The sequence below is a fragment of the Anolis carolinensis genome, chromosome 6 (assembly GCF_035594765.1).
Source record: "Anolis carolinensis isolate JA03-04 chromosome 6, rAnoCar3.1.pri, whole genome shotgun sequence".
NCBI classification, from domain to species: Eukaryota; Metazoa; Chordata; class Lepidosauria; order Squamata; family Dactyloidae; genus Anolis; species Anolis carolinensis.
In genome coordinates, this window is record NC_085846.1 from 62177156 (window position 1) to 62192613 (window position 15458).

General features: G+C 49.2%; 1 protein-coding gene across 1 annotated transcript; it reads left to right on the top strand.

The window, feature by feature from the left end:
* Positions 1–2851: 2851 nt before the first annotated feature.
* LOC134292463 (uncharacterized) lies at positions 2852–5945 on the top strand. Its single transcript, XM_062957492.1, has 2 exons — positions 2852–3432; positions 3556–5945. Exons 1-2 carry the CDS (start codon positions 3211–3213, stop codon positions 4543–4545), a joined length of 1212 nt encoding a protein of 403 aa, XP_062813562.1. The 5' UTR covers positions 2852–3210; the 3' UTR covers positions 4546–5945.
* Positions 5946–15458: the final 9513 nt, after the last annotated feature.

Here is a 15458-nt window from a genome sequence, read left to right on the forward strand (position 1 = left end):
AAACAGCACCAGGGTGTAAAGTGCATCATGGGGGTTAAGTGTGTCAAGTTTGGGCCAGGTCCGTCGTTCCTGGTGGTCACAGTGCCTGTGATAGTGGCGGCCAATCAGAAAGCTGCCACATACATACACACTAGGCTTGAGCGATCCACGAAAAAATTGATTCTAAACTCGTTTCAAAAGTAGGGGGGGGGGCTAGCGTTTCGGTTCTGATGTCATTTCCGAATTTTGCCCTCAAAAATTTTCGAAATTTAACGAAAATTCGTTAGTTTCAAAAGTAATTCGTTAATGGCGGACGCGCATGCGCAGTGGCCCAAAACAGCCTGGGGGGGGGCTTTTACGGGGCTCTCCTGCACTCATGTTTTCAGCTATACTGATCAAATTTGGTACAGTGGTAGAACACAATCCACCCTGCTTGTTCACCAAATTGCAGAGCGTTTGCCCTTTCCTCAGATTTATTGCACAATTTCATAGTTTATATTAAAAAACTTTATTTAACAATTGCAAAAATCTGTTCCTGCTTTTAAATTGTTATTTCCTGTTCAATGGGGTTTCCTTCACTGTGAAAGTCCTTCTTCTACTTGTGTAACATTGTTTCAGTGCCCGTAAATCTGTCAAAATGTTAGGACATTGGTGGCCAAGAGACACATTGTGCTGCCACAATGCGCAATGACTTTCCCCAGGCATCCAGGTTGGAGGCCATTCTACCACAGTGGTCAAGCCCCTCCCCCTCCCAATAAATGTAAGATTTGCGCGACGTTGGTTTGAGTTATCGCCTGATGGTAAAATGGGGGCTTGGATCCCACTCCCCTGGGGAGCCGGCCACCGTCGGACGGCTCCCACCCCCGCCCCTTTCCCCAAAGCAGCAGGGCGGGGGCTTAGCTGCAGAGATAGACATGGGGGCTTGGATCCCACTCCCCTGGGGAGCCGGCCACCATCGGGCGGCTCCCACCCCTGCCCCTTTCCCCAAAGCAGCAGGGCGGGGGCTTAGTTGCGGAGATAGACATGGGGGCTTGGATCCCACTCCCCTGGGGAGCCAGCCACCGTTGGGCGGCTCCCACCCCCGCCCCTTTCCCCAAAGCAGCAGGGCGGAGGCTTAGCTGCGGAGATAGACATGGCGGCTTGGATCCCACTCCCCTGGGGAGCCGGCCACCGTCAGGCAGCTCCCACCCCCGCCCCTATCCCCAAAGCAGCAGGGCGGGGGCTTAGTTGCGGAGATAGACATGGGGGCTTGGATCCATTAAAAACACTGGCAGGGGGAGGGGAAGGTAGGACTGCAGCCGTTTTGCAGCCTTGGACGGTGTTGTTAAAAATTCAGAAAGACCTGCTTTCATGAAGGTACTCCTGACAACCCGGGGCGGTCATTCTGAAAAAGGAAGGATCTGGGCAAAATCGCCCAAATATGGACAGAAGGACAGCTGGGAGAGAAGTGAGAAGCATCGCGGGAAACTCGACACAATTGGCCAAGAGGCAACAAAAACTAAAAGAAAAATTCCCCGTGGGGATCCGAACCTCTATGTCTATCTCAGCAGCAAAGACCCCACCCTGCGCCGGCCATAGTCAGCCGATACGCATCCCAGAGAGAGAGAGAGAAAGCAAGAGGACCCCGCTCAAAAGGAAGGATCTTGGCAAAATAGCCCAAATATGGACAGAAGGACAGCTGAGAGAGAAGGGAGATGCATCGCGGGAAACTCGACACAATTGACCAAGAGGCAACAAAAACTAAAAGAAAAAATCCCCATGGGGATCCGAACCTCTATGTCTATCTCAGCAGCAAAGACCCCACCCTGCGCCGGCCAAAATCGCCCGGCACGCATCCCAGAGAGACTGGCCCGCCCCACCCACAAAGTTTTCTGTTTTTGCGACCTTAGCCTCTGCCCTGCGGCGAAATTCTGTCATGTTACTTCTCTCCGAGAAGATCCAAACCTCTATGTCTATCTCAGCAGCAAAGACCCCACCCTCCGCCGGCCACAGTTGGCCGGCACGCATCCCAGAGAGACTGGCCCGCCCCACCCACAAAGTGTTATGCTATTGCGACCTTGTGCTCTGCTCTGCGGTGAAATTCTGTCATGTTACTTCTCTCCGAAAAGACCAGCACTACCAGAAGGTCTCAGTAACGGCTGTCCTAAAAGCCCAAATGTCATCCCACCCTTAGCAGACAGTTTATTGTCCATTGCGACCAGGAATGCAGAAAAAATAGGGCCTCCTGACCTCGCAATTTCTCTTCTATTTGCTTTTCCTTTCCTCTCCTTTGCGTCGCTTCCACAAAGTTTTATGTTTTTGTGACATCGCTTACTGCTTCACTCAATGCTAAATCTTCACCATCCCCAAGTCGATGGATACTGCTGCTCGATTAACCCAAAGCAAAAGGTTGTTTTGAGTGTCACAATCTCAGCCACTTCCGAGTTATCAAGGTGAGGTAGTCCGTTGTTGATTTTGAGGTATTCCGTTGTTGACTTTGAGGTAGAAATGCAACCCAACAGTACTGTAGTCTCCATCATCCAAGACTCAGTGATAGTATATCAAAGCCATTACCTGTTGCAAATGTTTTCAATATGTCGTGATATTGCGGTGCTACAGTTTAATTACAACTTTACATCGGTGCGTGTCATTGAAGTCCTTTTTTCTACCAAGAAGTAGCATTACATCATCTTTTCGTTTATCATTAGTAAAATCATGATTTACAAATTGGATGCTAGCTTCTCATCAATCTCTCCTCAACAAAGATTCTGATGGACCGTTATCTCTGTAAAGTGAGACTCTACCGTATTCCTTTCCTGAATTTCTTACGGAAGGATCCACATCGATTAGAACAATGTTCTTTCTGTAGAGTAACTGCGAGGATCTGGATGTCAGGGTGCAACAAAGAACAGCATCATCAAAGCTGGTCTTTTCGCAACCTGACTACAAGAGGACAGAGGAAGGAGACCATTTGGCGGGATAGGCTGATTTATGACAGGGTCTGGTCTTCAAACGTGGGAAAGGACAAAAGGAAAGGGAGGTGTGGATGGAGAAGGAGGAGGGGGGAGGCAACAACCCCATATACTGAGGGGAAAAGCGGAAGAGGGTCAGTAAAAGCTTTTGCAGTCATCTTGGCAAGGCGGATTCAATAAAGTTTTCCATTGCGACCAGCGGTGTGAGCCTATTTCTTGGGTCCTACACCTTCCAGGAACGGACATTAAGCTTTTACTGACTTTTTTTTCGGCTCATCCCATGAGGAAAGGTCTCTCCGGTGAGAGCATGAACCCTGATGGAGGAGAAACCATGAAGGAATTCCTCTTCCTGGAAGAAGAACAGGCGACCCCTCGAGGTGCCAAGGAGTTGAGAGAGGAAAGGAACCCATCGCCCGCGTTGAGCGAAGGGGGGACAGACCCCTCGGGCCCGTCGTGGAAGCCGCTGACCTCCACCCAGTTACCCGCAGGCAGGGGAGTGACGGTGAGACGGAAGATCCAGATGGGAGGCGATTGGCAGCGAGACGGAGAGGGAGCCCCGGAGATGAAAAGGATGGAGAGGAGATTAGATGCGATGGAGAAAATGTTTGAAACTTTCTCTCGACAGATGGATCTGATGCAGCGGCAGGTAAACGAGTCCTGGAGGGCGACAGTCGAGCAACGGGAGCAGAGGAGAGGGCTGCCCGGGAGAGGCACTGAACCCCGTCCCTTTGCCGGGGAGGGTCCACAGGACTATGAGGACGAGATGCCTCGGCAGGGGGCATCAGTTTTCCCCACGGGCCTGTCAGGAAGGAGCCAAATGCCTGGGAAGGGAGAATTTCGGGTGAAGTTCAATGGGGACCCCAAACAGCTGTCTTATTTCATTACAAACGTAAGACACTTCATGGAGGATTTTGGGGACCAATTCCCTTCAGAAAGCGCAAAAATCCACACGGTGGGGGCAAACCTGAAAGAAGCAGCTGCAGACTGGCTAATGCAGATGTATGATACTGGTGCCCGGGAGCTAGCCTGCCTGGAGGATTTCCTAAGAGCCCTCCGTGAGAGATTCGAAGACCCTTTGGCAGAGGAGAGGGCGAAGGCCCAACTCAAAAGGATATACCAGGGAGGAAGGACAGTGTCAGAATACGTCCTGGAATTTAAAGCCACAGCGGGGAAGATTAGGGACTGGTCCGACACCACCAAACTGGAATATTTCAGGGCTGGTTTACGCTCTGAGGTGCTCGAGTGGGCTTCACACAGAGGAAATCCAAGAGACTTGGAGGACTGGATTTTGCTAGCGGGGCGCGTGGAGGTGGACCAACAGCAAATCTCTCGTCGTCCAAGGGAGAGCAACAGAATCAAACCCCCGACAGCAGCAACACGGCGCTTCTCCCCTCGTCGCGGAAGGTCGACCAGCAGGGAGAGGAGAGCAGGGAGGGGGGCCTGCTTCGCTTTCGGCCGCGAGGGACATCGAGCGGCAGAGTGTCCGAAAGGGACAGGCGTGGAGACAAAAGGAGAGAGGCTTCACAGCCAGAAGCTGCCCCACCAGAACTCCAAACTAGCAAAAGGGAAAGCTGCCCAACAGCAACGGTTTCAACACAATCTGGACTATAATTGACCTGTTCTCCAAACAAGCTCACTTCGTGGCCCTTAAGAGACTTTCAACGGCACCCGAGTTGGCCAAATTGTTTCTGCAACACGTGTTCCGCCTGCACGGGTGTCCCAAGCGGATCATAAGTGACAGGGGCTCTCAGTTCACATCGAGGTTTTGGAAGTCTTTCCTGGGGATTTTAGGAACTGAAAGGGCCCTGAGCACAGCCTTCCATCCAGAAACAGACGGAGCCACCGAACGGGTTCAGAAGACCCTTCAGCAGTTCCTCCGTTGCTACAGCACGTACCAGCAAGATCAATGGTCCTCGATGCTACCACTTGCCGAATATTGCATTAACAATTCGGATCACGCGTCCACTGGGGTCTCTCCGTTTAAAGTTGTGAACGGCAGAGATTTTCCGCCATTCCCCGCACTGCAAAAGGAGTTGCCTTCTGACGAGAAGCCAGGGAATTGGGGCGAGAAGATCGCTGCCGCTTGGCCTTTGGTTCAGGAGGCCTTGCGCACCGCCAAAGTGGATTACAAGAAATATGCAGATAGAAAGAGAACAGCACCACCGGACTACAAAGTGGGGGAGTTAGTGTACTTGTCGACAAAGCACCTGAAATCCACACAACCATCCTGGAAGCTGAGCCCACGATATGTTGGTCCCTTTCCCATTTCGGCCGTTGTGAACCCAGTGACAGTACGGTTACAATTGCCTCATAGATGGCGCAAGGTGCACCCAGTGTTTCACGTTAGCCTGCTGAAACCAGCGCCAAACACTCACAGATGGAGTAAACCGGGGGCAGATCCGGTCCCCATTATGGTGGGGGCACACACCCATTTTGAAATCAAGGATATCCTAGACTCCAAGAAGTCTCGGGGGAAACTGTACTACTTGGTCCAATGGTCTTCACAGACCTTACACCCGGAATGGGTAGCAGCAGAGCATGTTAAAGCCCCAAAGTTGAGAAAACAGTTTCACACAAAGTTTCCCCATAAACCTGGACCATGATCCCGAAAAGGGGGGGGGGGTTGGACTCTCTCTCTCCTTCTTCTTTCCTTCTCCTGGCTTATTCTGCTGCTGTTGTTCTTAGATTGTCGGAACTTTGTCTCTCCCCGCAGGGTCGTCGTCCGAAGGGGGGAGTCATGTCAGGGTGCAACAAAGAACAGCATCATCAAAGCTGGTCTTTTCGCAACCTGACTACAAGAGGACAGAGGAAGGAGACCATTTGGCGGGATAGGCTGATTTATGACAGGGTCTGGTCTTCAAACGTGGGAAAGGACAAAAGGAAAGGAGGTGTGGATGGAGAAGGAGGAGGGGGGAGGCAACAACCCCATATACTGAGGGGAAAAGCGGAAGAGGGTCAGTAAAAGCTTTTGCAGTCATCTTGGCAAGGCGGATTCAATAAAGTTTTCCATTGCGACCAGCGGTGTGAGCCTATTTCTTGGGTCCTACACCTTCCAGGAACGGACACTGGATAAGACCTTATAATCATGGTACTTTCCCAAAAAACAATTAAAAAAAGGGTCGAGATTTGAATTTAATCCGTTCTGTACCCAAAGCGGATGCATTTCCTACCTTGGTTTTTATAGACTAAGTTCCCCCTGAATATCAGACCATACTACTTCCCAGCCAGAATCATTATTAAGGGAGACAAAACCTAGACGAACTGCGGGGAATGGCCCCTAGGGATTGATGTATCCAAAAACGAAAGCGGACAACTGTGTGTGATGATTAAGACGAGGACAGTAGGGATGAGATCAAGGAAAGCTTAGGAGGATAGAGGAGAGAGTTGTGGGACATAGGGAAAAGGGGCTAACCCCCCCCCCCCAATTAGCCAAAGTTAATCAGAAGCAGAGCTGCTTAAAGGAGGAGTACTGTTGTTCTAGGAGGCATCAGTGTCAAAATCCAAATCAGGGAAATTCAACACGGGAAGGTTGGCCTTCAAGAAGACCAGTTTCTCAACTGTTTGTGGGTCCAGCAAGCTGCGGTGGGGTGTGACTACATCTCCAGCAAGGCTGAAGACCCTTTCGCTCTGCACGCTGGTGGGAGGACAGCTGAGAAACTGGCGGGCTACGTGCGACAGATCCGGCCACATGTGATCACGTGAAGCCCAGTAGGTCAATGGATCACAAGAAATTATCTCAGGAGGCTCCTCAAAGTACCTGTTGACCGAGCATTCGTCCGAGTCTATCTTTTGCACAGAAGCCAGCAAAGAGGAATCTTCCGAGTGGGCTAGTATGGCCACCGTCTCTGCAAAGAAAGCGTTTCCTAGTCGCGGCTGGAGATCCATAACCCTACGGCAACCTCCTGCCGGCTCCCCGGGATTGTCACTCTCGCCACTTGCGCTAGTGCTGGGGGTGGCAGGCATCTCCGGTAGAGGGGCCACTGTGCCCGTTTCCCCCTCCCTGGCAGCAAAGACCTCCCTCACAAGGTTAACTAGCTGGGCCTTCCATACGGTAAAGTCTTTTGGGCAGACGGTGTACTTTATCCGTGGATCACACAAGGCCGCCAGCATATGGACCTTGCTGGTAAGAACTGGCTCTAGGCATTTCCGTACAGCAAAGGACAACCTCCTCACCACCTCCTGGACCGGCGGTGTCAGCGGGCCAGCCAGGGAGTCCAGTGTTCGACCGGCCCCAAGCATTTCAAGGTGCCTCCTTAGCCCCAAGACAAGAGGCACCACCTGGCTAAGAAGGGCTTTTGATTCTGAAAGGGTCTCTGTGGCATCTTTGAATGGCTTCAGGACGTCTACCAGCTGGGAGATGGTGTCCCACTCTTGCTTACTTGAAACAAGCTTGCTAACAGGCGCAACTAAGGAAAGGGAGATGCCGTGTACCGCCTTCTGCTGCTCGACCATGCGTGCCAGCATCTTATAGGTTGAATTCCATCGGGTAGAGACATCCTGGAGCAGCTTGTGCTGTGGGAGCCCTTCCAGGCTCTGTCTCTCTCTCAGCTCCCGGGCTGCCTTGGTGCTCCTGTGGAAGTAGCCCGCAATCTTTCTACAGCGCTCGATCAGCAGGGCGATGTTTGCGGTGCTGGTCGGCTGCTCTTCCGGGCTCTTTAAACCTTCCTTGATGGTATTGTGAAGCAAGTGGGCCATGCAGGTGACATTCAAAAACCCTGCACTTTCAACCGCTTTGATCATATTTTTACCAGCGTCAGTCACCATGAACCCCCTCCTCATTTCTTCTGGCCTGCACTGCATCCACTCCCCCATCATGTTTCCCAGATAGTTGCAGATGGTCTCTGCCTTGTGATCACGATCAACTACCTCCAAAGCAAGGAGTGCCCAACGATGGGATGTATCCATACTGCCCTCTTTCTCCCACCAATGTGCCGTGAGAGAGAGGTAGGAATGGCCTCCTCCCAAGCTTGACCAAATATCAGAGGTAAAATCTGGATAATGCAACATCTGGATAATGCGTTCCTTGCAGCCCTCATACAAGCCGGGAATAACTTTTCGGGAAAAGGTGTGACGGGAGGGGATTTTGTAGCGGGGGCACAGGCATTTCATAAGGTGAACGAAGCCATCTTGTTCAACCATGCAGAAGGGATGGTGATCAAGGGCCATCATCTCTCCCACACTTTGGGTTATCTGGTGGGGTGTGGGTAATGTTTCCCCCATTCTCTTCCTGGCTAATGGCAGGCCCCAATCCTCCAAGGTGGACTGTGTCTGCTTTCCAACTTCTAAACCTGGAGAACTTTGTGTGCTTATGCTGCCACTGCAAGGGCTTGCAGCTCCCCCTCCTAGCGATATCAAGGGATGGTGCCGCTTCATGTGAGAGCTCAACCCCGAGGTCGCAAGCTGTCTTGGGTCTCTGCCTCTGCTGATATTTGCCCCACAGTGTCTGTGGGGCAAATAACTGCCAAAGTGGCACGCTGAGTGTGGACATTAAAATGGTCTCAAATATATGATCTTGGCCTTCCCATAGCCACTGTGCCGACACCCAGGGTGGTAGGAGTCGTGGGCACCATAACAGCGGCACGAGAAAGTCTATGATTTGGTGGTACTACTACCTCATCTTCCTCCTCCTCACTGTCAGTAGCGGGTGGAGGGGTGGGGTTTACAAGATCCTCACTATCCACCACCTGTACTTCCAGGACGGCAACACCTCCATGTTCCATTGTTCGTGCACTTGTCTCAGCTCCAATAGACAACTGGCTCCGGGTGGAGGGCTGTGAACTTTCCACAGTCGAACAGCCAGCTTCATCATCAAGTCCACCCACTCCCATCGTTGCGCGTTCAAGACGGATGGAATCCACCCTAACTTTTTTGGCCCCCCACAGTGTCCGGGCTGTGGCTTGACCACTACCAGGACTTGGTCCACCAGACCCGCGTTCAGCTGAACGCTTCATGATAACGGGAGTGTTTTCAGCTTTCAGAAGGGAGGAAGGGATTGCGTTACTGGGGGGAAAGATGTGTTGTTTCTTGTTTGGCAACGTGTTCTTGGTCAAACTACCAGAAATCCTTCTATTACTGTTGTTCTTATTCTTATACTTAAAAATTGGTATACCTGTATTTTCCAAACTTTGCTAGCGTTGATAGGAGAAAGAGAGCCGCTGCCACCCAATGAGCAGCGCACTGAAAGGAAAGAGGGAAAAAAAATACAGCCTCCCTTTTCCCCAAGTTGTATTTCAGTGGATTATGGGAGTTACAATGTTTGCCAGACTTTGCTAGCGTTGATAGGAGCAAGAGAGCCACTGCTAGCCCAATGAGCAGCGCACTGAAAGGAAAAAGGGAAAAAAAATACAGCCTCCCTTTTCCCCAAGTTGTATTTCGGTGGATTATGAGAGTTGCAACGTTTGCCAGACTTTGCTAGCGTTGATAGGAGAAAGAACCGCTGCCAGCCCAATGAGCAGCGCACTGAAAGGAAAGAGGGGAAAAAAAATACAGCCTCCCTTTTCCCCAAGTTGTATTTCGGTGGATTATGGGAGTTGCAACGTTTGCCAGACTTTGCTAGCGTTGATAGGAGAAAGAGAGCCACTGCCAGCCCAATATGCAGCGCACTGAAAGGAAAGAGGGAAAAAATACAGCCTCCCTTTTCCCCAATTTGTATTTCGGTGGATTATGGGACTTGCTACCTTTTGCCAGACTTTGCTAGCGTTGATAGGAGAAAGAGAACCGCTGCCAGCCCAATGTGCAGTGCACTGAAAGGAAAGAGGGAAAAAAATACAGCCTCCCTTTTCCCCAAGTTGTATTTCGGTGGATTATGGGAGTTGCAACGTTTGCCAGACTTTGCTAGCGTTGATAGGAGCAAGAGAGCCGCTGCCAGCCCAATGAGCAGCTCACTGAAAGGAAAGAGGGGAAAAAAATACAGCCTCCCTTTTCCCCAAGTTGTATTTCGGTGGATTATGGGAGTTGCAACGTTTGCCAGACTTTGCTAGCTTTGATAGGAGAAAGAGAGCCGCTGCCAGCCCAATGTGCAGCGCACTGAAAGGAAAGAGGGGAAAAAAATACAGCCTCCCTTTTTCCCAAGTCGTATTTCGGTGGATTATGGGAGTTGCAACGTTTGCCAGACTTTGCTAGCGTTGATAGGAGAAAGAGAGCCGCTGCCAGCCCAATGTGCAGCGCACTGAAAGGAAAGAGGGGGAAAAAATACAGCCTCCCTTTTCCACAAGTTGTATTTCGGTGGATTATGGGAGTTGCAACGTTTGCCAAACTTTGCTAGCGTTGATAGGAGAAAGAGAGCCGCTGCCAGCCCAATGTGCAGCGCACTGAAAGGAAAGAGGGGAAAAAATACAGCCTCCCTTTTCCCCAAGTTGTATTTCGGTGGATTATGGGAGTTGCAATATTTGCAGGACTTTGCTAGCATTGATAGGAGAAAGAGAGCCGCTGCCAGCCCAATGTGCAGCGCACTGAAAGGAAAGAGGGAAAAAAATACAGCCTCCCTTTTCCCCAAGTTGTATTTCGGTGGATTATGGGAGTTGCAACGTTTGCCAGACTTTGCTAGCGTTGATAGGAGAAAGAGAGCCGCTGCCAGCCCAATGTGCAGCACACTGAAAGGAAAGAGGGGAAAAAAATACAGCCTCCCTTTTCCCCAAGTCGTATTTCGGTGGATTATGGGAGTTGCAACATTTGCCAGACTTTGCAAAATGAAAATTGGAAAATTTGATTTCTTCTATTTGCAACTCACTTTAATGCCTTGGTATATGCAAAGAAAAGTTTCCCAATAAAACCCCCCAAAAGCTGCTGAACTCCTTTTATTCTTTGTCCGAAAGAAGAAAGCCCACCCAGCACATATGGCGCTGCAGAAAAGTTGCAGGGCTGGTGGGCAAATGGCAAACGCCAAGCTGGTGGGGAAAAAATGCCCACAGGCCCTTTGAAAAAACACCCTCCTCCCCAAACACACCCACCCCTTTTTCCCTCCTCACCCACCCTTTCTCCCGGTCTTCTTTGGATCAAGCTCAGCCAAGAAAGCTGTGATGCAGCACTAAAATCTTGCCTGCCTGCCTGCCTGCCTGAAATCTCAGCCAACCCAACCACCCTCTCCAGATCCCCGGTGCAAATGAGCCACGAGGCTCCCTGCAGGCTCTTTTCATTCAGGACATTCAAGCCCCTCCCCTGAGTTAAACGTGCTCTCTGATTGGCCACAAGGTGGAAACAACATGCTAGGTTGCCCCAGTGCACTGAAACAAGTTTGGGTGATTTGCAAATGCTTGTTTTCCTAACGAAAAAAACCGACGACATCAGAAAAAGGGCCTATTGCGGTTTGAAACCGCGGGATCCACACGACGGGACAATCCAGGTCAAATATCGCTTCAAAAGCGACAAAACTAACGAATTACTAACGACAAACGGGGAAATCGAATTTTTTGAGCAAGCCTAATACACACATACATACCCATAAACCCACATACAAACACTAACTTTTATCTATATATATAATAAACTAGCTTGGGGATGCGGCACATACAATAAGGACCTATTACGAGGCTGCAGCACTGTCCTGGCTGAAGGAATGGATAAAATTAGAACATAAGATCCTATTTAACACCCTGCACCCCTGGTGGTGGCGCAGTGTGTTAAAGCGCTGAGCTGTTGAACTTGCAGACCAAAAGGTCCCAGGTTCAAATCCCGGGAGCGGAATGAGCGCCTGCTGTTAGCCCAAGCTCCTGCCAACCTAGCAGTTCGAAAACATGCAAATGTGAGTAGATAAATAGGTACTGCTCTGGTGGGAAGTTAACGGCGCTCCATGCAGTCATGACCTTGGAGGTGTCTACAGACAACGCCGGCTCATCGGCTTAGAAATGGAGATGAGCACCAACCCCCAGAGTCGGTCACGACTGGACTTAACGTCAGGGGAAAACCTTTACCTTTACCTTAGATTTGGAAAGATATGAATTAGGATTCAGCTGGCACGCATATGTGTGGTATGATGGAGACAAATTAAATAAAGACTTTAATAAACATATAATTAGAGGGGGACTATTAGATATTTGGAAAAAATACAGAAAAGGTATGGAACCGAAAACACCCCTTTGGCTGAGGCCATTAGAAGCAGTTACAAGAACAGCCTTAAGCGTAGAAACAAGTACATATAAAGAATACCTTATTAGAGAAAATGAAGAGTGGAAATTAAAAGGGCGGGAAGAATTAATGATTGGTTTCGATATCACCAATTGCATGAAAGATATAAAAAAGATTTGGGGGTAGGTTTCGCAACTAAAAAAACAGAGCTGGAAAGAATATGGGAAAAGGGAAACAAAGGGTTAATTTCCAGATTACACAAATAGATATTAAGTTACAATATGGAGGATAACACAGTCAAGACAGTAACGATATCCTGGGCCAAGGACCTGGGTAGGCCAATAGAATTGGATAACTGGGAGTATCTATGGAATAAAGAACTCAAATTCACAGTATCTGGATCAATTAGGGAGAATGAATATAAAATGTTTTATAGATGCTGTATTACCCCAGCAACATTGGCAAAAATAGATAAATCACAACAAGGTATTTGCTGGAGGCATAGGAAACAGAAAGGAACTTTCATCCATATGTGGTGGATTTGTGTGACCATACAGGCATTTGGGAACAAGTTAAATATAGAGACAAATAAAATGCTACATAATAAGATTTTAAAAAGCCAAGGATTGTGTGTCTATTAGGTTTATATAGAGAAAACAATAACTAAAAGGACCAAGAAATATACCAATATAGCTTTGCTGCAGCAAGATTGACCATAGCCAAATATTGGAAAGGGGAAAAGGGTTTACCTAAAAAGGATTGGAGGGAAAGAATGTGGGAATATATGCTAATGGGCAAAATTACCAATAATAGGAGGAACAAAAGTAATGAGGATTTTTTAGAAACATGGAAGTTGGCCATAGCATATCTGATTAGAGAGTCAGTTACATAGAGGAGATCCATTAGGAATTTATGGTTACTATTAACAAGGATAGATAAATTGGCTTAAAGGCTTCATAGTGCATCAGGGTTGGAAGTCATGGTGAAGGGTGCACGGGTGTGGGGAAGGGGTTTCATTTTGTGTGGGATAGAGGTTTTGAGCACATGCAGGGTCTGTTGTTGTAGTTGAGTCAGCAGGTAATGTTACAAATGGTAGTAGGAGTACCAGTAGGAGGAAAAGGTTAATCATGAGCTGGTGTCAGATGAAGAACAGCAAAGGAAACGGATATGGGAAATACTTAGGCACCTTCTGATGAAGATATGTTTGAAGGGTTTTCAAGTGGCGAGGAGTCAATGAGTGAGGAAGGAGATGGGCTGGATGTGAATAGAGGCACTAAGAGGGTTACTCGGGAGCAGGAATCAGATGAGGAACAGGAGAGGAAGAAGCTCCGGGATATACTTACTGCCCCCACAGAGGATGAGTCGTTTTTGGGTTTCTCTGGGGATGATGGGTCTAGGAGTGATGAAAATGAGGAGGGCACATTGGACTGGACTAAGGTACAAGAAATAAGGGATATGTGTGCAGAGCCAACTTCTAGTGGTACGTTTGTGTGGTTTTCAGGACAGGAGGATTGGCAAACTGGTGATACATCTGGGTCATGGGGAAACCTAAGTCTTGATAGGAGATGGAGGAGCTGGATGAATGTTAACCGGGGTTCACGTGTGACGACAGGAACAGCTGTGGGGGATGACGATGGGGTGGAGGCCAGCTCATCTTCGGATAATGATGTGTAAGTTAAAAGTAGGGTCTGAAATGGGGATCCTTTGCAGAAGGCAAGGTGTCATTATTGCGTAGGTTTGTCGCTGCCTGTTTTTCCTGTTGGGTTTTGGATCCGGGCTCTATAGCTTGGCGTTCCTGGTTCCTGTGATTCTTCAACTTGGATTGGACTATCGTGTGTGTGCTTTCTCCCTTCCTGGACTTTTGGACTGGCGACTTCAGCTCTGTTTGGTGACCTTTGGTAACAACGTTTGGATTGGCTTATCGTGGATGCAGCTTTCCCCTTTTCCTGGATTGACTTGACTGTGGCTTGTGTAAACACTTTGGATGCAATGCTGATTTGGACCTTCTTCTACGGCTATTTTGGAACTTCAACTGGTTTTGGTTACTCCCTGTGTGCAGCGCTGTCTTCAAGGAAACCTGTTACAGCGCTGTTTGCTTCCAGTTTCATTGACTGCGTTTTAATCCGGGTTATCCATCCGTTTAATCTGGATTATTTTCTGTTCCGAGAAAAGCCATTTATGTTATTATTTACTGCTGGGTTATCTGAGCAGTTGCAGGATGAACTAACCAGATTGGAACCGGCTGAACCTTGGGACGATTTAGTTAAAAAAGTACTGCGCATTGATGTTTGCAGTTCAGATGAAAGGGACGTCTCAGCAGGGAATTAATTCTTTCCTCCCAAGTTAATGTTACTAGCAGTAGTAAAGGGGAAGAAGAACCAATGCAGCTGGGTGTCTATAAGAGACTTACAGAAGTGGAAAAGGAACGGAGGAAAAAGTTCAATCTATGTTTGTATTGTGGTGGTGTGTCATGGAGCCAGATCCCAGGGCTGAATTTCCAAGCCCTGAATCTGACTTCATAACATAAAACAACCCTGCAAGCACCTGGCGGGAGGAGATAAAATGAGCCTGGGAACTCAGAGTTGAAAGTATAAACAATTATAATTGCTGTAGTGTGTGGGAATAGAAATCATGGTAGAAATGTGATCCCGAAGGTGGGGTTTGATGATGATATTTGCGTGTGATATTACGTTGCATCAGAAGTGATAAAATTAGATGTATGTAAACATTAGGTCATTCTCGACTTTTCCAAAGTCATGTATTCTTCAATAAAGATTGAATTTGAGAGCAGCTATCTTTGATCTGCGTTCAGACTGGTCCTTTGAAGTGAGCCTGACATTAAAGTCGAGAATCCATTTCTCACCCTCCTGCGGAATTCGCAGTGAAGTGATAATGAGTGAAGAAGGAGATCAAAGCCCAAATGGGGCAGAGAGGCCTTTGCAAGGGGCCCGGCTGAAGAGAGAAGAAACGCTGCAAGCCATAGCTTCCTCTACGGGGTACCCCAGGCCGAACGGCGTGACCCAGAGAATTCCCAGGGGAGGAAGAGGCGTCTCTGCGGCTGCAGAAACCAGTTGGGGATCTGGAGGAAGTATGCCGGAGACCGTGGCCCTGCGGTTATCCATCCTGGAAACTAATTTATCCAGGCTGTCGGAAACCGTGGGGAGATTGGTGCCATTATTGGAAGAGAATCTCCAAAAGGAGCCCAGCCGATATGGCGCCGAGAGAGAACCAAGTAAAGAAGGAGATTGGAGCCAGAGGGGCCAGCGAGCGTCAACGCAGAGTCCCGTGGCGGCAAGGGACGAGGGAGATGAGGAATACTGGCGGGAGCTGGAGTTCCGGGACAGAATGGCGCGAGAAGTGGAGCGTCAGCGAGCCCTGGGAACTCTGAGGCCGCCATCTCCAACAGAGCTCCCAACCCCCCGAATGGGCGTCGGGGTGGAAAGGCCACTGGGGCCAGGGATCGGG